The sequence below is a fragment of the Rhinopithecus roxellana genome, chromosome 8 (genome assembly GCF_007565055.1).
Source record: "Rhinopithecus roxellana isolate Shanxi Qingling chromosome 8, ASM756505v1, whole genome shotgun sequence".
NCBI classification, from domain to species: Eukaryota; Metazoa; Chordata; class Mammalia; order Primates; family Cercopithecidae; genus Rhinopithecus; species Rhinopithecus roxellana.
In genome coordinates, this window is record NC_044556.1 from 119465549 (window position 1) to 119489410 (window position 23862).

The 23862-nt window shown below is 39.1% G+C and overlaps 1 protein-coding gene across 1 annotated transcript; it reads right to left on the bottom strand.

The window, feature by feature from the left end:
• Positions 1-1095: 1095 nt before the first annotated feature.
• On the bottom strand, positions 1096-23343 carry SLC19A2 (solute carrier family 19 member 2). The gene is made up of 6 exons (XM_010360933.2): positions 22903-23343; positions 14570-15169; positions 7158-7380; positions 5830-6022; positions 5292-5433; positions 1096-3135 (listed from the first exon to the last, which is right to left on the bottom strand). The coding sequence occupies exons 1-6, from the start codon at positions 23098-23100 to the stop codon at positions 3007-3009; spliced, it is 1485 nt and encodes a 494-aa protein (XP_010359235.2). The 5' UTR covers positions 23101-23343; the 3' UTR covers positions 1096-3006.
• Between the last annotated feature and the right edge of the window lie 519 nt (positions 23344-23862).

Consider the following 23862-nt stretch of genomic DNA (forward strand, 5'->3'; position numbering starts at 1 on the left):
CCATCACATACTATTTATATAATTCAATGTTCACATGACACAAGAATCTGTTTTGCAACAAAAGACAAAAATAAGACATGGTCCTTGCTCTGAAGGCTTCCAATCTGAAAGGTAGTAAGACACAGGCAATGAAACTCTAGGGCTATAAAACTATATTTTAAAAAATTTTTGCATGAAAATTTTCCAGGACTTTGGTGATAAGCAGTGAAATCAATGCCTTAAGTAGGTTTTGAAATGGTATATTAAAAAATGGTACTCATTTGAATACTGTAAGTAAATACTGATTTGGTTTCTGGGATATAATGGACAAATGATTCTCAACTCATGGCAAGAAGATTCCTCCCTGGGTATTAGAATAATCTGAGGTGGAACAAAGAGGCTATAAAGTTTCAGAACAAGGTGGTACTTTCTGCTCTTGCTTTAATTTCCTTTATTTTAAAAATTCAGTTAACATCAAAGAGAGTGTCTTTTTTTTTTTTTTTTTTTTTAAGGAAGAATGCTTTAAAAAGAGATAAGAGCGGTGCCAACAAGAAGACCAAAAAAATAAACAGTGCAATGTGGTGCCAAAAGAAAAGGGTGAGGCCGGGCGCGGTGGCTCAAGCCTGTAATCCCAGCACTTTGGGAGGCTGAGACCGGCGGATCACGAGGTCAGGAGATCGAGACTATCCTGGCTAACATGGTGAAACCCCGTCTCTACTAAAAAAATACAAAAAAAAACTAGCCAGGCGAGGTGGCAGGCACCTGTAGTCCCAGCCACTCGGGAGGCTGAGGCAGGAGAATGGCGTAAACCCGGGAGGCAGAGCTTGCAGTGAGCTGAGGTCTGGCCACTGCATTCCAGCCTGGGCGACAGAGCGAGACTGTCTCAAAAAAAAAAAAAAAGGGGGAAAACATCTGAAATAAGGTGGAAGAGTCAAAGGTAAAAATCACAAAGGAATGGAATGGAATAATTAACAAGATAACAAAAGGTTAACTAGGCAAGTTAGACGAGGGGAAGACTTAATATGAAATTTGTCCTAGGAGAAATTATTAAAATATTTAAAGATAAAATCTAAAGCTCCTACTGAAATAGAAGATAAATTTAAAATAATTTTGATTAAAGAGAAAATATACTGTAAAATATTTAATAAAAATAATTATATAATCTATACAGGATTGAATAAAAAGTACAACAAATTATTTTCACTTATTTGCAAAACTGCATACAGTACAACGTGCACATTGGGTTCAGCATTCTACAAATATGGCCACATACCAAGATGTGAACATATTCTTGTCTTATATAAGAAAAGGCTCAGGCTGTATGCCACAAACTTTGAATTAAATTCCAGGGAAATATTGCTTTGGTAATGTGAACAATTTGTACCACATTCCATTAAAAAAAGATTTAATAAAATCCCTCAAACAGCACTTTTCTACTTATTTTGGAGTACACAATTCCCAAATTAGCACAAACAAAACAAAGCAAAAACAAAAAACAAAATATAAAATGGAGGTTGCTACTTTTACAATACCACTTCCTTTCCCTTCCTTAGTGTTCTTTTCCTTTCCCTTAATTGTAAAGGACAGTGAATAGAAAATGACCTATTCTTATCCTCATCTATCTGCTTCTAGGATTCCTGCTTAAACCAAATGAGTATGTCAATTTTGCAATCTTGACACACTATTATTAACACTGTTCAGCTGTGTCATTCTAAAAAAGTTAATATCCCAGTTAAAAGCACCTATCTAGATTCTTTTCAAGATAAGGCAACAAAGTCAGCTTTAAAATAGTTTTCATGTCTGACATATATTAGCAGCCCCTTGGTAGACTGATTTCAGAATTAAATGCATACAGAACATTTTTTTCAAGTAACTTGGTGATGAAATCACTAGCAATTTTAAGCAAATATTCAAGATGATCTACCTTTAGAAACGAAGGCAGATTTAAGGTAAAAAAAAATGCAGGAATCACATCTATCCTAGTTCCTGTCCCATTGAAATAATTTAAAAGAGGCTCAGCTTATGAAAAAGGCCTTGGACTAATGCAATTCCTATTGACATCTTTACTTGGATAAGAAAAACAAATATAAAAACTATATATAGGGATGAAATTATTTAAAAAAGATTTTTCATTTTATTTTGGAAATAAAAGGGAATGCAAATACAAATGGGCTAGTTACAGCTGTAGCCCATATATGAACTTTTAATCTTGGAATTAATATTCCTTCATATTGAAGATTTAAAGACAAGCAAACCTACCTTAAGCTTTCATTAAATCTCTTCATTTACGCAGGCTTCAAAACTTGCCTTATTTTCTAAGTAAATGAGCTTCTCTGGGAAGCATATGAATAATGCAAAAATGTACTTCTAAACAAATTTTACACAAATACATAATTGTCACGATGGAAACCAAGAACATTCATATGATGAATTTTTTTAAAATAACTTAAAATGAGAAATGATACATACACCTTAAAATACAGAACACTAAATCAGAACAAATATTGCCAGTGATAGAATAACTATGTAGAAAGACCAATGCACATGAGTAACACAGAAATAAGAATTAAATTGAATAGAGGCAGATGCTGTTAGAACATATTTCCATCCACCATGACTTGTAATATTTTGTGGCCTCTGTGAAGCCCTGCTCCCACCAGGCCAAGCACCTGGCTAAGTAGATACAAACATATGCGACCTATAAAACACCAAACTCACTTGCTAATAAAGTATACAACACCATGTGCTGCTTGATTGCTCCTGACTGGTTTTTAAAATCAAGTTCACTTTTGAATCAGAAGTCATCCTTAAATTAGCTCTCATAAATAATCCATGAAATAAACTTTACTTCTGGCTCCTCTGAATAGTATCATATTATTCCCGGAATACAAGGTATTAGTCAAGTGGCTGCTTTGAAGCCAAGAAATGCACATTCATAAATATATGTCTACACTTTAAAAAATCAAATACATCCAGGCAGTTGCTGCGCGGAGTTCTTGCTATAAGAAGAAGCCCTTCAGCAGTGTATTATGAAGTGGTTACTTGAGAACTTGATTCTGGATCTTCCAGCTTTCTACATTTCTTCATAATACTGACTGCACCACTGGCCAGGAAAACCACAGCGATGAGTGCAAAATAACCGGCATAGATCAAAAACTAGAAGGGGGAAAAGTAGTAGTTTATTGAATTATCAATTACAAGATGATTACTCTATAATAAAGTATATTCAGAATTTGTCCATAAAGCCTAAAAAAATATTGCATACTTACACCCTGTGCCAGACCCTAAAGTTACAAAGCAGCATCACCAGCATGGCGGTACTAAATAAAGCCTGACTGCCTGAGTGTGAATCCTGACTTCATCCCTTACAAGCTGCGTGAACTTGATTGAGATACTTCATCTCTGAGCCCTGACTTCTTCACTTACAAAATGGAATTCATAATAGTTGTCACTTTACAGCGTTGTTGGGACGAATCAGTGAGATCATAAATGCTTATTAGCACAATGATAATGCTGTCAGTATTATTTCTATTGTTGTTGCTGTTATTGTTATTGTTGTAATTCAGTCCTGGTCTCCACCTTCAAGCTGATAGGTGGGTACAAACAGGCCAAATTCTGAACATCAAGAACTCTATTTTTCCCCAGAAGAGGGCAGTAGAAGGTCAACTATATTCTATTATAGGATTACTTAATATAAAAATTCTTCCCTAAGACAATTTTTTGTTTTTAAGTTCTGGGGTGCATGTGCAGAACGTGCAAATTTGTTATATAGGTATACGCGTGTCATGCTGGTTTGCTGCACCTATCAACCCATCACCTAGGTTTTAAGCCCCACAAACATTAGGTATTTGTCCTAATGCTCTCCCTCTCCTTGCCCCTACCCCCCGGACAGGCCCCGATGTCTGTTGTTCCCCTCCCTGTGTCCATGTGTTCTCATTGTTCAACACCGACTTATGAGTGAGAACATGCAGTATTTGGTTTTCTGTTTCCTGTGTTAGTTTGCAGAGGATGATGCCCTAAGCCAAATTTTAATGTGACTATATGGTTTATTATCATCATCATCATCATCTTCTTATAATAACATACTAAATACTTATGAACTGGTTCAAAGGTACAATGAGAGTATGGCCTTAAATCACTGAGCCAGTTTCTTTCAATGTTGGCTATACTTCTGCAGGAAGCCATTAATCAATCATGGCAGTTAAATGGGTTTCAGCACCACCCACAAAATCCTATTATTCCACATGTTTAAATCTACCATTTCTATAAGAATCTGCTGACAACTTTCCACTTCCAATGACAGCCATGTTTCCCTCAACTGTAATAGTCCTGGGAATTCTCCCTTATACAGGGAGGATGGCAGGCACTTAAGTTTCTCTCCTATTTTCCATCCTGAAATAAGTTTTGGGGTTAGATGTTGGTTTGACTCCAAGCTCTGGAACACTATTATTGATAGTACTGGACAAGTCACTTAACATCTCTCAAACTCATCTTCTTCATGTCTAATACAGCAACCCTGCAAATCCTATATAAAGCATTTGACACACAGAAGGCACTCAATGCACATTGTCTATTATTACTATTTCTCTCTTAGACTGCTTTAGTAAAAACAAAGTTAATTACAGCTAATATGTTGGGAAGAAATCATTTGGGTTGGGATGGGGGTGGGAGTAAGTACTTCTTGATTCATTCAGTTGCCCATTTTGCCAAAGTACAAAACAATATGTACTTAAAACTCACAATGCATGAAACATATACAACTATACAATTCCTGAATGTAAAAAGTATTCACATTGTTTTTGGGTGTTGGTGCAAGTTTCTCAATAGGTCATGTGTTACAAATCATAATGCTGTTCATCAACAGCAAGGCACTACCTTGGTATTTGGGTAAGGGGTGTTTTAAATAAAGGGAGGAGACTTAAAGAGTTGTGAGATGAAACAGGGAATCTCAAACATGGGACACAGTATTCCAAGCATAGATTTAAGTATAGAGGGAAATAATGGATGAGGAAGCAGAAGGTCTTGGCCTGTAAGGAATCAGTATTACCTCTCAGCTGAAACAGACCCACTGGGCTGATGAGTTACACTCAGGAATGTTCTAAGACCTCATAAAAAAGACGACAATCCCAACATCCTCCAGGGAGAAAGGAACTAAGGATAGGGGAGAAGGTGTTGAATGAAGGAAGGAGGGTACACTTTTACTTTACATCTGTTCCCTATTGTTTGAATTTGTTTTCATTAAGCATACATATACTTCTGTCACCCTGATCAAGTCACACATACTACCTTCGAGGCCAAAGGAGAGATCTTACCTGAGTGGTAATTTCTAATCCAAGGCCACTGGCATCTACCACAATTAGAGTGAGCAGCGTCTGCAGTGCCAGGGCAATGAAGGTATTTACACCAAATACTAGGGCATAGCGTTCCATGCTGAGGTTTGCAGCAATTTGAAAACTTAAAAAAAATAAAAATAAAAGAAGAGTGAATAGATAAGAATTACTTCCTACTTATAATAGTTATTCTAAATAAATGTAAACATTTTTACTTTAAATGTGAAGAGTCCTTCTTTCTACTGTCAATTGCCTTTCCAAACAAATGAAAACATTTTGCAACTAAATGATATAAATCTCATGCTAACATCTGAAAACAGTAGGAACACACAGACAAGGAAATAAACAAAACTTGCCTAAATGTTTCCTCAGAAGAAAAACTGATAATGCACATAAAATACAATGTTTCCTCCCATTTGCCTAATTTAACTAGAAACTTTAATATTTTGGTTTGTAAAGAAACCAAAAAATTTATCCTGTTACAATTTTTCCTAAGGCTTCTATGAGCCAAAATACATACGTTGCTATGGTGATGAGTAACATGTAGATGATTCTGAAGACAACATAGGATGCATAGCACACCCAAATGTTACCCACAGTGTCCATGATATACACTGCAGCAGCAATCAGGAGAGAAAAGAGAGATAATGTCATTTCTCCCCAAGTTGACCAGGATATTTTTATATAACCAACTGCAAACACAGCAACAGCACCTACAAAATAACAACAACAAAAAAATCCAGTTATTTTGCAAAACAAATGCTATTGCAATACATTAAAAACGCAGCTTAGATTATTAAATTTTCAAATCTGCAAACTTATAAAATACGATAGCTCAAGAATATGGAGGGCCTTGAAACTCACACAGAGATTTCTGAACTTGATGGAATCAATAAAATAGAGCCACTGAAATGACAGACTGAATTAGGAGAGGGGGCAATGAGATGAAAATGCAGGACAAAGACACAGGGACATTGTTAAGGGGAAAAAAATGCAGCTGAAGCAGAGGCAAGAGTCAAAAACAACCACGGCTTCTAATTTGGCATCATGGCAGGATGAGGCATCTCTCCTTTAAACCAAGGAGCAGTCTAGAACATGGCAAAAGGGCTTCTCTGCCTTTTGGTAAAACAGTGATGATGATAAGGATAGCTAAAATCTATGAAGTGTTTTCTGAGTGCCAAGACAGATAATAAGTGTTTACAGAAATCATATAACACCATCCAACAACCTCAGGAGGTAGGTCAACAAATTACAAATGAACAAAAGAGTAAGATGGTCAAATACACAGGCTCTGAAGCCATCCTACCTGAGATCAAATCTTGACTTTGCTACTTACCATCTATATGACCTTAAGCAAGTTATTAACCTACCAGTCCCCAGTTTCCATTGCAAAAGAGGGATAAATTCTACCTATCTCAGGAATTTTGTGAGGATTGAGTTAATGTATATAATGTCCTTAGAACAGGACCTACCACATAGTAACATTCAACAAATATTAGATACTATTGTTATAAACTATTGTATATTGCTATGCAAAATTTCACATCAAGTGACAAAACTACCCAGTAAGTATAGAAATAATGGAAACTTGGATAAACAATCTTGAAAATTATAATATTAGGTTTCCCCAAAGTTTATTTTAAAATTCCAGTTTGTTAGTCATAGTCCTGCTCCACTTGAGTACTTCTAAGTTGTCTTCCTCAATTATAAAATCGAGCTCAAAATAAGTAAATCATTTTTTGAGGCTATTTCAAATTTGGGAAGGGGGAGTAAATCTGATTACACCTGGCTTAACTACCAGAGGAATCCCTTCCCCACCACCAACCTCTATTATCCTACATTGCTTACCCAGTAAGGTTGAAACAGCCTCCACACCACCGTTATAGATAGCAGCATCGCGAGAAGGCATCACTTTCTCCCACAGGCCCTGTGTGTAGTTCACAACTTGAAAATAGCCACAGGTAGAGAGGGCCCACCACACAGACCAGCAGAGAAGAGGGCGAGAGGAGTAGCACATCAGGAAATCATTCCATAGTACTTTCAACACAAGGAGACGGTCTGGCTTGGGTTCCTACAGAGCAAAAGGGAACAATGCTCAAACTCTGATGAAGGCAATTATATAGAAAGCAATTTACAGGCCCAATTATTTACCTAACAGACTTTTTTCCTTGTGAAAACCAACGGCTTACTTCATAAACTGGTAACAATTACATTTATCCCCTCTGATGAAAAATATGTTCTTATAGGATTTTTGCTTTAAATGCACTATAGCATTAACACAGCTGTATGTCATCAACCCAGCAAAAGATGTATTGTTTACAAAACGAAGATGATGAAAAGAGATTGCAGGCTTCAGCCAATAGGAGTCTATACTCTACATCTCCCATAGACTGGCAAACAACTTAACAAGAATAATAATAAGCAACAGACCAGCAACCCTAATAAATCACTATTCAGTTAAGCCCTCCTATCCTTGTAATTGACAGATTGATGCAACAGTTAAGATAGAAATATTGGAAAGAAGTAGATCAAAATATTAGCAGTTCTTTCTAGGTGGTGGGTTCTTAGTGGTTTAAATTTTCTTCCTTAAACTTTTTATATCACTTAATATTTAAACAATGAGAAATAGTATTATAATAAAGTAATAAATCAAGTTACTGGGCTTACAATTGAGTGAAGCAAGACATTACTGAGCTATGCACCATCGCAAGAAGTGAATATGAGATGTCAGACACTCTGTGAGGTATCTCTGATTTCATCTGTATGAAAGGACTAATCTACCAAATGTTACTGTAATCCCTGGGCCTTGCTCAGAACATGGGAAGTCTGGGTGCGGTGGCTCATGTCTATAATCTCAGCACTTTGGGAGGTCAAGACAGAAGGATTGCTTGAGCCCAGGAGTTTGAGATCAGCCTGGGCAAGAAAGTGAGATCCTATCTCTACCAAAAAAAAAAAAAAAAAAAAAAAGAACATGGAAAATTTTACTTCCGTGGCTAACATGTAAAGGCAAAATGACAGCCATGGAAAGATGAGTATGATATACCACTGAGTAAAACAACAGCAAGTTACAAGACTACATGTAGATCACAATTTCATTTACTATAACATATATACATATATATACATACATATGCATATATGAAAAGAGATGTTTGAAAAGTTCACTAATCTTTGGGTGGCAGTAGGTCAGGTGATTTTTAATTTTTTTATATAGCTTTCTGTAATGTTTAATTTTAAAAAATAAGTAGATGCCAGGCACAGTGGCTCACGTCTGGAATCTCCACACTTCAAGAGGCCATGGCAGGTGAACTGCTTGAACCAAGAAGTTCAAGATCAAGCTGGGCAACACAGTAAGATCCTGTCTCCATACACACACAGACACACACAACATTTAATTAGCTGGGTGTGGTGGTGTACACATATAGTCCCTGCTACTCGGGAGACTGAGGTGGGAGGATCACTTAAACCTAGAAGATCAAGGCTGCAGTGAGCCGTGATCACGCCACTGCACTCAAGCCTGGGTGACAGAGAGAGACACTGTCAAAAAAAAAAACAAAAACATATATACACACACACACACACACACACCATATATATATATACACACACACATCATATATATCATTTTTATAAAATTAGTACAGATATTTTCTCCTCTTATACACAGTAACAGTGACCATCAGTATTAGGTAAATAAAGGCCATTTTCTCCCTCAGAGGCTAGAAAACCTCACTGGACTGAGAATCCGAGTTTCATCATTCTTTTACCTTCTCATGCCATTGCAAAGCAACCCCAGTGTGGTGCTTCCTTCTTTGTGCTGTTTAGCCCAGAGGGGGATATCCTTCAAGTACCATTACTACAGCCCTTTTCCAAAATTCAGGGAGGAGTACTGAGGTTAACGAAGAGAACTCAGAGAAAGAGTTACTGACACTTGAAAATTCTACTTGATGAATTTGCATATGATAACCACCTAGAAGTACAAAATACTGCTGTTACAAGATTGATTTCTTGGCACTGTATATGAGAACAAACCTTGTGAATTTAAACAAATCACAAGATAATTGTTAATCACATCTAATGTGAATTTGCTGAGAGTGAGTGAATGGGACCAAGCATATTTTCTGAAGTCTTTATTCAAGATCCACCAGTTTTATTGAACTATATCAGAATTTTACTATTTAGCTTCAGTTGTTTAACCAATATAACCTGGAAAACAACTGTGATATCTAAAACTTTCAAGGATTCTGGAAGGATTATAAGAAAGTATATTCCTGAAAGAATGGAACTATTAAAAGGATTCACAAGTTTCTATTAGAAATCCTACCATAAACTGATAAGAAACCCTTAGTTTTCTCATCTGGAAAACGAAAATGATAACAATAATATCTATCCACATAAGATTATGCAGAGTTAAATTAGATAATGCATGTATTTATTATAGAGGTGCTCAGTTGTTATTTTTATTGCATAGCTTAAAAAGTCATGGCATACATAAAATAATGCCCATTATAATACATTTGATAACTTTAGATCTATTACATAATAATGAATTCTGCACACAGAAGTTAATAACTACTCAATCTATTATCTGGCCATGCCAAAAAGAAAAGATGGCAGGTCCTGTTTATAAAATCGGCATGCCTTGCTATAATCTGCAGGCTTCCTTCTATGCTGTTTTCTAGGCTTCAAATGTTAAGCTTATATGAATCGCACTTTCTTTTTTTTTTTTTTTTTTTTTTTTTTTTGAGACGGAGTCTCGCTCTGTCGCCCGGGCTGGAGTGCAGTGGCCGGATCTCAGCTCACTGCAAGCTCCGCCTCCCGGGTTTACGCCATTCTCCTGCCTCAGCCTCCGGAGTAGCTGGGACCACAGGCGCCCGCCACCTCGCCCGGCTAGTTTTTTGTATTTTTTAGTAGAGACGGGGTTTCACCGTGTTAGCCAGGATGGTCTCGATCTCCTGACCTCGTGATCCGCCCGTCTCGGCCTCCCAAAGTGCCGGGATTACAGGCTTGAGCCACCGTGCCCGGCCAAATCGCACTTTCTAAAGAAGCATTTGATATATTACCTTTTATGTTTCTTGTTAAATTACATCTACAAAGGTTTATTTCTATTACATCAAAACTCTTAGCTGCTCATAGTTAATCATGCAAGTTCTAATTTAGTAAGTGGCCTTCACTGCGTTCCATGGAGCTTTGAGAGTTCATGTGGGATAAATAACAGGCTCAAGTAGGTAAAATTATCAGACCTGCATTCCTGTTTCAATCAGAAAGGCTCAATTTTTATTTACTTATCACAATGGGGATCTAGTTTCAGATTTCATTTGAATATAAGGTTTTGATGCTGTTTTATACATTTAAAAATCTTTAACAATTACTTCCCTCTGTCAGGAAATGGAAATCTCTACTGGAGTGGTGGTTTTTGGAGTCAACTAGATGCGGGTGGAAATTTTTTTTTTTTGAGACAGAGTCTCTGTCGCCCAGGCTGGAGTGCAGTGGCACCATCTCAGCTCACTGCAACCTCCACCTCCCAGGTTAAAGCAACTCTCCTGCCTCAGCCTCCCAAGTAGCTGGGATTACAGGCATGCGCCACCATGCCCAGTTAGTTTTTGGGTTTTTTTTTTTTTTTTTTAGCAGACATGGTGTTTCACTACCTTAGCAAGGCTGGTCTCGCACTCCTGACCTCAAGTGATCTGCCTCAAGTGATAAACCCAAAGTGCTGGGATTACAGGTGTGAGATACCACGCCCGGCCTGAGTTGGAAATTTTTAAAGTCCCACTTCCTATGTGCCTTTGCGCAAGTCAGTTAACTAAATTTAGTTTCCTCTTCTGTAAAATGAGCAAATATCTACATCACTGAGTTTTAGTAAGAATCAAATAATATACTGACTCTAAAGTTCTTAGCACAGTATCTGATACCCAGGTCAAAATACATGGGAGGTGTGATAATGATGATAATGAAGATGACTGGGGGTGATTAATTCAAAGAGAAAAGGAAAGATTATTCTATTTACAACCTCACAAATACATGACTATCTACCATAAAAGTACAAAGCTGTTCCGGATTATTCATGTCTAATGATATTGATAATAGTAACAGCAATTACTATTTATTGGAAACCTACTATGTAAACTCATTTGAAAGCTTTAAATACTCAAAATAACCCTATAAGGTAGATATGTACATAAGGAAACTAAATCTCACAGAATTAAGTAACTTGCCCAAGTACTAGAACTAGGGTTTGGACTTCACTTTCTTCAAAACTCACTACACCCTGCTGCTAGAAATGACATTATTTAATACCAAAGTGGAAGCATTAATTTCACTGCTGTCATTGTTCATAGACCTTAGACATGGAGACACAGAAAGAACACTTACTAGTAGTAAAATATATCAAACTACAAATAAAAGCATGGCTATATTAAGAGAATCATTTACTAGGTATTAATTACATGTCAGAACCTATGCTAAAGAAGTGGTTTAATTTGTGTCATTTCTAATAGATGAAGAACTTCAAATAAATCAGGTTCACTTATCAGCCAACTACATAATGAATCCAGCTCTGCTCATGAAAGAAAGTCACCAGCTTTGGTTCTTCTTTCTGCAAGATCAGCACCCTTTGCCCCAATGCAATAGGCTCTCTTTAAAAAGAACTCACGAATACTCTAAGGTAACTCGTAGAGTGAGCTATCACTTAGACTCCTCCTACTTCATTTTCTCTTTCTATAAAAATCAAGATAAAACCACCTACCTACCTACTCTTCAATAATTACCATGATTATAATTTATGGTTTAATTATAGGTCTTGTCAACTTAAAATAGCTCTGTGATCCCTAATATCCATTTTCTGAATTTCCTTCAAGCTTGCAAAGAAAAACAGCAGCATTTCAGGGCCAATCAGTGCCGACACCAAGCAGCACTGCCCATCTGCTATGGTATCGGTAGCAGAGCCTAGGATATCAGGGAATTGACTTGAATCCTAATTTTGAAAACAGTGTAACTGACATGATGGTTCTGACATTGTTACCCTAGTTAAAAGACTTCATGGAGAAAGGTTTAGAGAGAACTGGATCTCATATACACTTTAAAATTATGCTCAAGAGTATATTTGTGCAATTCTGTGCAAGTTGCTAATCTCTGATCCTAATCCTTATCTCTAAAAGGACAGTCTTGATGAAATCTAATCTCTTCTTAAAATGCTCTGATTTTTCTGACTTGTGATTAGAATAATTTCCAACTCTAAAATTCTACAATTCTTCTGTATATAAAATACTGATACACTGTGTATCTATAAACAAGTATTTCAAGTTGATCTAGAACAGTTTTTTAAACTATAGGTCACCACCCATAAGTTGGCAATAAAATTGATTTAGAGAACAGTGAACTGAATTTTAAAAAAGTAAAAGAATGTATCAGAATAAAGTATTATTGTAAAACTTGTTTCTGTTATATATAAAATATATACATACCTATGTATGTACAGGTTTTCTATGTAAAATGTGTTTTCTCACTATGTTTCTTAATTATATTCAAAAAAGTCTGAAACTCACTATCTATAAAAATATTTAGAACTAAGGTCAATATGTTAATATCTAAAATATACATTTATACACACATTATATATATGTTAATTTTAGCTAAAGCCACTGTAACACATTCAAAACAGATAAAGAAGGGTCTTTATTTTTTTCCACTTCATGAAATCTATGAAATGATTATACCTCCTTCCCTCTCCCATCAACCCTCTGTTGACTCTCCAACATCATCTAACAAATTATGAAAAAATCAGCATTTCATTGCCACTTAATCCTTGGTCATTCTGACAAAAACTGCTCACAGGTGCCTTGGTAATCAAGGTGAGTTTCACGATGAGGGTTGCCGAGGCTCTAGAAGTCTACCCAGGCTCTTTGGGATGATAACCTAAATTTCAAGTAGTAATTTGGGAGCTCAAGAATGGGGATAGAAAAAAGAGTAATTTTTCAATGAGGACATCAGATACCACATTGAAACAATTCAGTTAACTCTCAGTACAGAATGAAAGACTTTATTCATAATGGTTCTTTATTATCAGCCAGCCTACAAAGCTTATGGAGCTCAGTCCGACTGAGGCCACCTACAAAGCTGGAATGTTAATAGGCTTATTTCCAAACATGTCCCAGGAAAACTAAGACTACAGTGTGGCTGGAATTAACTTTGCTCCTCACAGCTCACAGTTTATAACCTAATAGAAACAAAAAAACTTGTATATTAAAAAAAAAAGGGGGGTGGGTGTCTAGGGAAAGGAATTCATCTACCTGGCTAGACAGAACAGATGGATAAATTATTTTAATGCCATACCACTCTCTTCCAAGAGACAGCTTCATAACACACTTTTAATATTTATTCCATCATCACCTTAAACTGTCCTCTTGTGATCTCTTTGCCTGCATTATTCATTACTACTTCACTTCAGCAAATTGTCATTTGAAAAATAAATAACAGATATACCTTCTAGCACAGAAGAGGAAAATAACTTCTTACCCTTAAATACCGTGGGCTTCATCATGGCTGGGTGCAGTGGCTCAGGCCTGTAATCCCAAAGTGCTGGGATTAGCACCCGCTGAGGGGGGTGGACTGCTTGAGGTCAGGAGTTCGAGATCAGCCTGGCCAACATGGTGAAACCCCGTCTCTACTAAAATACAAAAATTAGCTGGGCGTGGTGGCAAGTGCCTGTAATCCCAGCTACTAGGGAGAGGCTGAGGCAGAACTGCTTGAACTCTGGAGGCAGAGGTTGCAGCGAATCGAGATCGCACCACTGTTCTCCAGCTTTGGCAACAGAACAAGACTCCATCTCAAAAAAAAAACAAATAAATAATAACAATAATTTGGGCTTCAATTCAGAAACTAGTAGATATTTAATCATTTATTAGAATCATTTCATTTACCCATTTAGCAAAAATTTTCTGAGTGCTTTATTTACGTGCCAAACACTCAAAAGACGAAGACTCAGCCCTTGCAATCCAAGACATCTTTGACATGAACAATATAATGCTGTACCACTCTGACTTTGGAGGTCATGCACTCCAGGGAAAAATAAATGTGTCATCTCTAATATAAATAAACCATAGCTTGAATGAATGGAATGAATGAATAAAGCAATGAATCAACTCAGGATAAAACACGAATCCAAATGAATACAAGATCTATCAAGAGGGAGTTTGCTGGTTTTTTCACCACTGGTCTAGCCCCCATAGTAGAAATTACAAGATATTTAAGGCTGAGCTTACCGGTTCCTCCATGGGAGGCTCCTCCATATTTAGAGGGATTTTTGACTCAATGTCCTCCCAGCCAGGAAGGTGGTGAGAAGCTGGGGTGTCAGTAACAATGCCATTTTGTACCTTGATACCATTCACTCTCTGGCAGGTAGAAGGAATGTGGTGAAAGAAGAGGCTCTTCTGTGGCATAGGTAAAAACCAGGCCACAGCAAAAGCCACTGAAACACAGGTAAGAGAGATGACATTCAGGCTGAACAGCGACCAGCCTGCCACTGAGACAAGGATTTGCCCTAGGACAGAGCCCACTGTAAAGCCCACCAAAGTGGCACTTCGACAGTAACTTGTGACTTTCTGGTACATGCCCAGGTCTACCACACTATAGATATAAGAGTAATAGGCAATTTCAGTGGCTGTGGCTATGCCATAAAAAAATTCTAGAAACTGAATGGCCAACAGTCCCTGGGCATAGAGCAGCATAAACCATGTAACAATAAGGCTGAGCCCCTGCAGTAGAACAACAGGTTTATAACGGAGGTAGTCGGTAGCAAGGAACACAGGAAACAGTAGCACCAGGTAAGAGTAAGTCCATACTGGATAAATTTCATTGAAGACCTGGTAGAAAGAGAAAAAAAAAAACCATTAGTGATCAAACGACCTGGAACACTCAAAAGGAATTTATTCTTACAAAACAACCTACCAATACCTCAAAGATCTCATCCTTATCAATCAAAGAAACCTTGACAATAACAGTTCAGATAATTGTTTGAAAAATATCTCTTCTCCTTTTTTTGTTTGAGATGGAGTCTCGCTCTGCACCCAGGCTAGAGTGCAATGGTACGATCTTGGCTCACTGCAACCTCCGCCTCCCGGGTTCAAGTGATTCTCCTGCCTCAGCCTCCCGAATAGCTGAGAATACAGGCACCCGCCATCACACCCGGCTAATTTTTGTATTTTTAGTAGAGGTGGGGTTTCACCATGTTGGCCAGGCTGGTCTCAAACTCCTCACCTCAAATGAGGAGCCTCCCAAAGCGCTGGGATTACAGGCGTGAGCCACCACACCCAGCCCGAAATAGCCTTTCCTATCCCCAATACCATCATCTTTTTTCCTAATAAATTCTTCCCATTAATCAAGGTCTAGTTCAAAGACTTCCTTATTCAGAAAGACTTTGCAGAAGCCAATAGTACTTGTATTACAACATTCAAACTCTTTTTTTTTTTGTTTTTGTTTTTGGAGACACGGTCTCCCTCTGTCACCTAGGCTGGAGTGCAGTGGCAGAATCATGGTTCACTGCAACCTCCACCTCAGGTGAGGCTCAGGAGATCCTCCCACCTCAGCCTCCCCAGTAGCTGGGACTACAGGCCTGTACTACCATATCCAGCGAATTTTTTTTTTTTTTTTTTTTTTTTTTTTTTTTGGTAGAGATAGGGCTTCACCACATTACCCAGACTGGTCTCAAACTCCTAGGCTCAAAGCAATCCACCAGCCTCAGCCTCCCAAAGTGCTGGGATTACAGACATGTGTGCCATCTCATCTAGCCTCAAACTCTCTTGATACGGATCTATATGCATCACTTTCCCCAATTAATTCCTAATACTGGCTCTTCATCATGGCTGCATCTCCTAAGAAGCTTTTAAAAATTTGTTAGCCAAGCGTGATGGCACATGCCTATGGCTGCTACTCAGGAGGCTGAGGTGGGAGAAGTGCTTGAGCCCAAGAGTTTGGGGCTGCAGTGACTTATGATCACACCACCACACTCCAGCCTGTGTGACAGAGCAAGACTCTGTCTCTTAAAAAAAAAAAAAAAAAAAATGCCCAGCCACAGATATTTTCTAAAAACTTCTCAGATTTTTAAATGAGCCAAAGTTGAGAACAATTGCCTTATAGGCTTTTTAAGGATAGACCCCTACATTCACCTATATGACCTGTCTAAAAGCCAGCATACTGTTTGGAATATACTAGATTCAACATATGCTTTGAAAACTGAATTACTGTTATTTCTTACTTCTAGACACAGGATAGACAGCCTTTATCCTAGTGTTTCATTAAGCTTCTCTGACTTTAAGTTTTGTTTCTTTTGAGGCAGAGGAACAAATAAAGATGGTCAATCTGTCCTACAGTCTTGAGAAAATTAACTCTCTCCAGATGGCAGGATTATAGGCAACCTTTATGTCCTTCTTTTTGCTTGTTTGTAAATAGAAAAAAACAGAGAAGTTTTTGCTGTTTTCTTTTTAATGCATATTTTAAAATTGGGATATAGTAGAAGTGATCTTTAAAATAAACTTTAAACCAGAAAGACCCCAGCAGGAATTTCAGTTCCATCACTTGCTGTGTGATTGTAGACAAGATTCTTTTAGCTCCCCTTAGCCTTAACCTCCATTATCAATAAAGGAGAGTTGTTTGTTGCAAAAATTAAATGAGACACAACATGTAAATTACTTACTCCACCTGATTTATTCACAAAGTCTGAAGACTAGAGGACAAGCTGACAAGGATATCTGGGGCAGTATGAATTAACTAAATTAATTTAACTATCATTCCCATTCTTCCAATAACAATCATTGTAGGAGAAGCTTCCTTCCTTTTATCAGTGGCCTCAACTTTGAAGTGCTTTTTGCAAGTTTTGGTAAAAGGCTGAATACTTTGTGATGGAGCAACCTAACCCTAGACTTTTACATTCTGAGACCTAGTAACTTCCTTTTCATGTTTCCTGTACATCTCAGTTCACTCAAGTCTAATATGAGCTAAGGTTCTAAGGTTTACAGAAACAATAGACAATTGTTGCAAAATCTGTTGCCAGTGCAGAGCACCACTATAAAAGTAAAACATAATCCCCATTTTCTGAAATACATTCCAAACAAAAGTGATCTGTTTAATGGCCTCACCTTCATGAATTTTGGTCTAATTTGTATTGGTAAATCAGTTAGTAAGCTCCACTTGATCAGGAAATTTTGTTGCACCTGACTATGTGCCTAAAAGAATAATCAAGAACTGTAGAAATGATTCTTATTCAAAACCGTGGAAATTTTAGCAAATGAGGAACAAAGTGCCTTTGGCTGTATTAGATAACTCTAAGTAGAAAACCAAAGCGGGTAAAGGTAATCTTGAGATTTCACAGTTGTGTTCTAATTAACAACTTGTCATTCCTTTGTGGCCTATACTTTTACAGATACTCTCTGTCAGCTTTCTTTTTTTTTTTTTTTTTGAGACAGAGTTTCACTCTTGTCACCCAGGCTGGAGTGCAATGGCACAATCTTAGCTCACTCCCGAGTAGCTGGAATTACAGGTGCCTACCACCGTGCTGGGCCAATTTTTTGTATTTTTAGGAGAGACAAGGTTTCAATATGTTGGCCAGACTGGTCTCGAACTCCTGACCTCATGATCCGCCCGCCTCAGCCTCCCAAAGTGCTGGGATTACAGGTGTGAGCCACCGCACACGGCCTGTCCATTTTCTAAAGTTTGAAACTGCCTCCTCTGTTTGACTAAGTGTCACCTTCACTATTTCCCCAACATAGCACCATGAAGTACTAGCCATCAAACCTTTCCTTTACAAATATCCTCTACTGCTCCCTTCAACAGCTCATCTTCCTTTGTTTCGGGATTTTGGATGACCTCTTTACTCCAATAATATTGTCTGTGCTTAGACATGTTACGTAACTTTTAACAATAGTTGTCCCAAAATGATTAACCGCTAAGTTTTCATTGTCTAAGTTTCATCCTTGAAATTACTAAAGTATCTTTACTCATGAGTTTAATTCTACTAATACAAAACTACAATTTAGAGAATGAAGATGAAGGAGAGTAACACTGCCAGGCTTGCAATAACAACTAAAAACAAAAAGAAAGGCAAGCAGGGGAGAGAGGCAAAACCACATAGGTTCTCTTTAACTTATTCTAAATAAGAAACCTGCATTTTCTCCTTTAAGAGACATCAACCCAAGATGAATGGCCCTCTCATGCTATTATCAGCATCATAATAACAAACCTCTACTGCTGTGCTACATACCATGCTAAGCACTTTATCTAAATTCTATTTAATCCAAACCACAAATCTAAGGTAATTACTTCTATCATCTCTATTTTACAAACAAGGAAACTTGGCCTTAAAGAAAGGTTAAGTGAATTGTCTGAAGTTATCACAGTTAGGATTGGCAGAAGAAGGATCTGAATTCATATATCCTGAATCTGCCACACTAAAATGCCTGGTTTCTTCAATCAGAACACTGCTATTAATCATCTACTACCTTCCAAGGTTAATTCTAATGCCTGCAGCAGCTTTTCTAATCTGTACTGAGGTGCTTTTACAGGGCATTCATGAAGCGATAAAGACCACAGTCTCCAGCACTTAACTAATGGGTCTCCAAAGGAGATCCTTTTCTCTTTCAGCATTTCCAATGACAGCAAAAAAATGCTTCCTTGATATATTGAATCTTGAAGGGAAACTTCCTACAGGCAAAAATGTACCAATTACAGACCCTTATTAATTGTCCATTCTCCAACTTCTCACTTCAGGTAACATCTGCCATGTGAGCAAAGGGAACTGATTTTATTATGACCAAGGTGCCTTTCACAACTCTTTGGATCAGCACTTGTGCTTTCTTCAGCTACAAAGTCAAGGGAAAACAGATGTTCATTTTTAAGTTCTAATTTAGATTTAGACTTTAAATTAGAATCAAGTTTCAATTAAACAACTAATAGGCAGTTATTTGCACAACATTGCTTTCAACCAGCATGGAGGTGACAAAAAGAATAAAATGGCCAAGGCGCAGTCGCTCAAGCCTGTAATCCCAGCACTCTGGGAAGCCCAGGTGGGTAGATTACCTGAGGTCAGGCGTTCAAGACCAGCCTGGCCAACATGGAGGAACCCTGTCTCTACTAAAAATACAAAAAAATTAGCCAGGCATGGTGGTGCGTGCCTGTAGTCCCAACTACTCTGGAGGCTGAGGCAGGGGAATCACTTGAATCTGGGAGGCAGAGATTGCAGTGAGCCGAGATCATGCCATTGCAGTTCAGCCTGGGCAACAAGAGCGAAACTCCATCTCAAAAAAAAAAAAAAAAGAATAAAATAAGGCTAGGCACTGTAGCTTATGCCTGTAATCCTAGCACTTTGGGAGGCCACGTTGGACGGATCACTTGAGGCCAGGGGTTCGAGACCAGCCTGGCCAACATGGCAAAACTCCATCCCTACTAAAAATATAAAATATTAGCTGGATGTAGTGGCACAAGCCTATAATCCTGGATACTCAGGAAACTGAGACATGAGAATGACTTAAACCTGGGAGGTAGACGTTGCAGTGAGCCGAGATCACACCACTGCACTCCAGCCTGGGCAACAGAGCAAGACTCTGTCTCTAAATAAATAAATAGAGATCCTCAGCTCTCCAGGAGTTCTGAAGCTAGTGAGGAATATATAATATATGCAGTATTATAATGGAAATAGGAAATATAGGGTTGTTTCTTCAAGATGGACCTTGAATGATGAGAAACCTAAAGGCTAACAAAGATATCAATAGATATATACGGGAAGATCATTGCAAGAAAAGAGTAAGTCTTTGAGTACATGTCAACAGATGACAGACTGTGGATATGCTGGACTTAAGACTATTAGATTAATATGAATGGAGCTTGGTTATGTGGAAGTGGTAAGGGAAGAAAGTTTGTAGTCAGATATAAGGCTGTCAAGGAGGTAAAAACCAAACTTTGTAAGGCTCTGAATATTAGGCAAAATAGGTGGAATGTTTAAAAAAAAATCTAAGAAAGGTAGTAAATGTCTGTCAAAACACATGCTACAATGATGAAAGGATAAAAAAAGTTTTTAGAGATAAAGATCTGTTTTACTGAAAGTTTGGCCTTCAACTATTAACATACAGTCAAAGTTTAGCCTGCTTAAAACTTATAAACTGGTATCTATTTTAAAGTGAATGCTTTTCCTGAAATCTAAAAACAAAATCTTTGAGAGTAGAGAGAAGAAATCTGTCTTTTTCTCCTCTCCTTTTGTTTTAGAATTTAGTTAACAATAGCTCTGTTCAAACCAACTTGACCCTCTGCAGTCTTCTAGCAGCAAACACAAACTTTAATACAAATGTCGCTGAATATGACTTAGCATTAGCTTTGCTTAAAAATCATGTAATATTTTTTATTTAACTGTCCGTTGCAAAAAGCAAGCACTCAGTAAGTAATGAATAAACTGTTCTATTTATTTCAATTATTAGTTATACAAAAAAAGTAGGGCTTGCCACAAGGTAAAGGAGAGGAGAATCAGCCATGATTTGGTGGTCCTTTGAGAATACACCCCTTCCCCAGACTACTAGATTTCTCTTCAAATCCCTTTTCCTCATCTAATTAGCAATAACAGAAGTACGCTTATGTTTTTGTTACACAATCAGCAAACAGTTACTACGCCTGGCAACTCTGCTTTATTTCTGTGCCCCCTGAACATACTTCACTCACCTTGAAAAGCTTTCTGATAGGACAGAGCACATGATCTTGGTAGCACATCACACAGCAACCTTCTACCCAGGGCACATGACAAAACAGATCAGCTTTCAAATACCAACACTTGGAACATGTTTCTCTCCCTGTGTTTCACTATCAAGAAAGGTGCACAAACTGTGCAGATCACATGGCAGTTCACATGAAACTTTAATGGTCAGCTGTTCACAGTATCAATTCTACCTCAGATTCAGTGGTTGTTTTGGGTCTCCAGAATCATACTTTTTCATATCAGTGCAGTAATTTTCTTGTAAAATCATTCTGTTCACAAACGTTGGCCGTTTTGACTTTATTATTGCTTTAAATCAGTATTAAAATTCAAATAGATTATGAATAACTGCTACGGTCGCTTATGTGGTGATCCACAAGACTGAGAAACGGTCCAGCCACACCACCCCACAACTGGCAGGTTAATAGGGTAATTTAAGGCTAGGCAAAAAGTCAGTGATACTTGCTAGAAGTGAACCAATGTCAGACTTTCAAGTGAAACCCTCAATACAGAAGTCAATACTGATTCCCTCTCAAGCGCCCTTAAAAATGACGGAGCACTGCAACAAACTGCAAACAGCAAACTATGAGAAATTATATCTCGCCAGTGTGCAAATGATTCCGGTAGTGCCATCTCTTGTTTTGACGTGTTATGCAGGGTTACTTAGTTGCTACTCAAAAGAAGTGACTGACTACTACCAACATAGAGAAGAGTGAGGTTTAAATGGGAGGAGTATTTTACAGCAACTGGGGCAAGGAGGCAGGGTGGAAGGAAAAGGTGTAGGAAAAAAGCAACAGCTCACAAGTGGCTGGGAGTAGGAAAAAGAACATGAGACCTCAGCTTTCACCCTTTGTTGTATTCAAGGAAGAGGGCATTGAATCGGCTTTATTTCGGTTTTGTGGGGAAGTACTTTGGGTTTAATTTCTTTTTCAGTTTATATACTGTCTTACTTCTGCAAAAATCAAGTGCTGGTTTTGACCATGCACTTTAACAGGTCAGCACATTTCTAAAATACACTATGCGCTTCTGAAGTACTTTATTTGTAAGCCCTCACCTAGGAAAAATCAATCAGCAAAAAACTCTTGATGATGGACTATGTGCTCTCAATTACCCTGAACATCACAGAAGCCTTCAAAGACACCACCTTGTATCTGAGAAGCAAAACTAACATCTGTGAAGCAACAATTCACAATACAAGAAAAACTATAATTAAGAGTCAATTATGTTATACCATCTGCCTTTATCCCTGGAGGTTGGGCTTAAGGGAGAGAGGGGCAGGATATCCTTGGACACAACCTCACCCAACTAAAAATCAAGACAAATTAAGATGTTCTGTACTTCTGTCCTGTCCTTACTTGGGTAAGTCCATCCATCCTGCCAAATGTAAACAAAGTAAGGGATGGACAGGAAGCAGGTGAAGCAGGTAGAGGGAAGATCCTTTCAGAAAAGTAGTGGTTGCCTACTTTCAGTCAATGAGTATTTACTAAGCTATGTCCAAAGTACACCTTGCTGTTTTCACTTCTTTGTCAAAATGTTGCCCCTTCACCCCCAGCAGGAACTGCTGGACCAGTCTGGGCAGTCACGCTAAGCCACATCACAACACTATCAGCATACTGCCTGACGCACAAGGCACGGGGCCTCTGCACGCGTGTTCTGAGACCTTCGCAGGAGACTCGCCCTACAATAGCCGAAGAAAACAGAAAATCATGAACACAACGCAGAGCACGAAGCCGACCTCCAACTGGGAAAAATCAGAAATCTCTGCCCAGGATGGCTCGAGCGCTTTTCTCAGTCCTCTCTTCCTCCGCCGCCCACCTGGCTGGTCGCCCGCCCTTCCTCCGCGCGCCCCGCGTCCTCCGCGCGTACCTTTCTCTCGGTCAGGTTCTTGTCCGGCCCCAGCAGGTACGGGGTCAGGAAGGGCTCGGACGGCCTGAGGCTGGCGAAGAAGCCATAGGCGCAGAGCAGCGCGGTGGGCAAGAACCAGCACTCACGAGGGACCCGAGCGGTGCGCAAGAGCACAGCGGCCGCCGCGGCGCGCCGAGATACCGGGCCGGGCACATCCATCCGGGGCGCGAGGGGAGGAGACCCGGCCCGGCCCCTTCCTTCTCCTCCTCCGCCAACTGGAATGAGGGTCAGGCACTGCCCCAGCGCGGGCACTTGTAACCGCAAGTGACGCCTTCTCCCTGTAAGGCCCGGCCGTTCTGGACTCCCAGCCTTACCCCGCGGACGCCTCTACGGTCGCGGTCTGAACGCCCGGCCTACGGGAGACCGGCCTAAGGGGGACCGGCCTAAGGCCCACCCTCCGCCACCGCCTCCAGGCTGGGAACCAATCACAGTGGACGCCAGGAATACTTGGCTTCTCTGCCATTGGTTGTGGATCACACGACATGAACTGGCGGCGGCGGCAGCAAGCCAGGCCTCTGACGTGTCAGGGCTCAGGCGCGGAGGACATGTGGAACTCCAAACTGAAAGCGGCGGCTTGCGACCGAGCGCTAGTCAGGCGGCCAGCTAGGATTCGTGTCACACCCGCGGTCGGCTCTGCTCATCTGTCGGGAATGCGTCCTGTGGGCCTAATCCCCAGATGGAAGAAACGCTCTGTTCTCCCCAACTACTGTTTGTCATTCTTATTCACCGTCCCTCGAATGTCCATTCAGGTTCTGCTCCTGAGAGACCTAGTGACAGAGGTCAGGCAAAGATTTCACCTTGGGAAGGGGGAATGTTAAATCATTCCTGCAGCAGCTTTCGTGTTTTGAATTGTATTCATACGCCATGGAAAGACATCAGAAGCCCAGGATCTAAGCGAGAGACTGAAATGAAGAAAGTGGA

Bases quoted from the DNA above. Each gene is read 5' to 3' on its own strand.
- SLC19A2 (XM_010360933.2), bottom strand. From the start codon at position 23,100: ATGGATGTGCCCGGCCCGGTATCTCGGCGCGCCGCGGCGGCCGCTGTG. The intron at 5,434-5,829 runs GTATGTATTTTG...ATTTTTTTTAAG, and splicing joins TTACTCATCACCATAGCAAC to TTTTCAAATTGCTGCAAACC. The intron at 3,136-5,291 runs GTAAGATCTCTC...TCCCCCTTCTAG, and splicing joins GATTAGAAATTACCACTCAG to TTTTTGATCTATGCCGGTTA.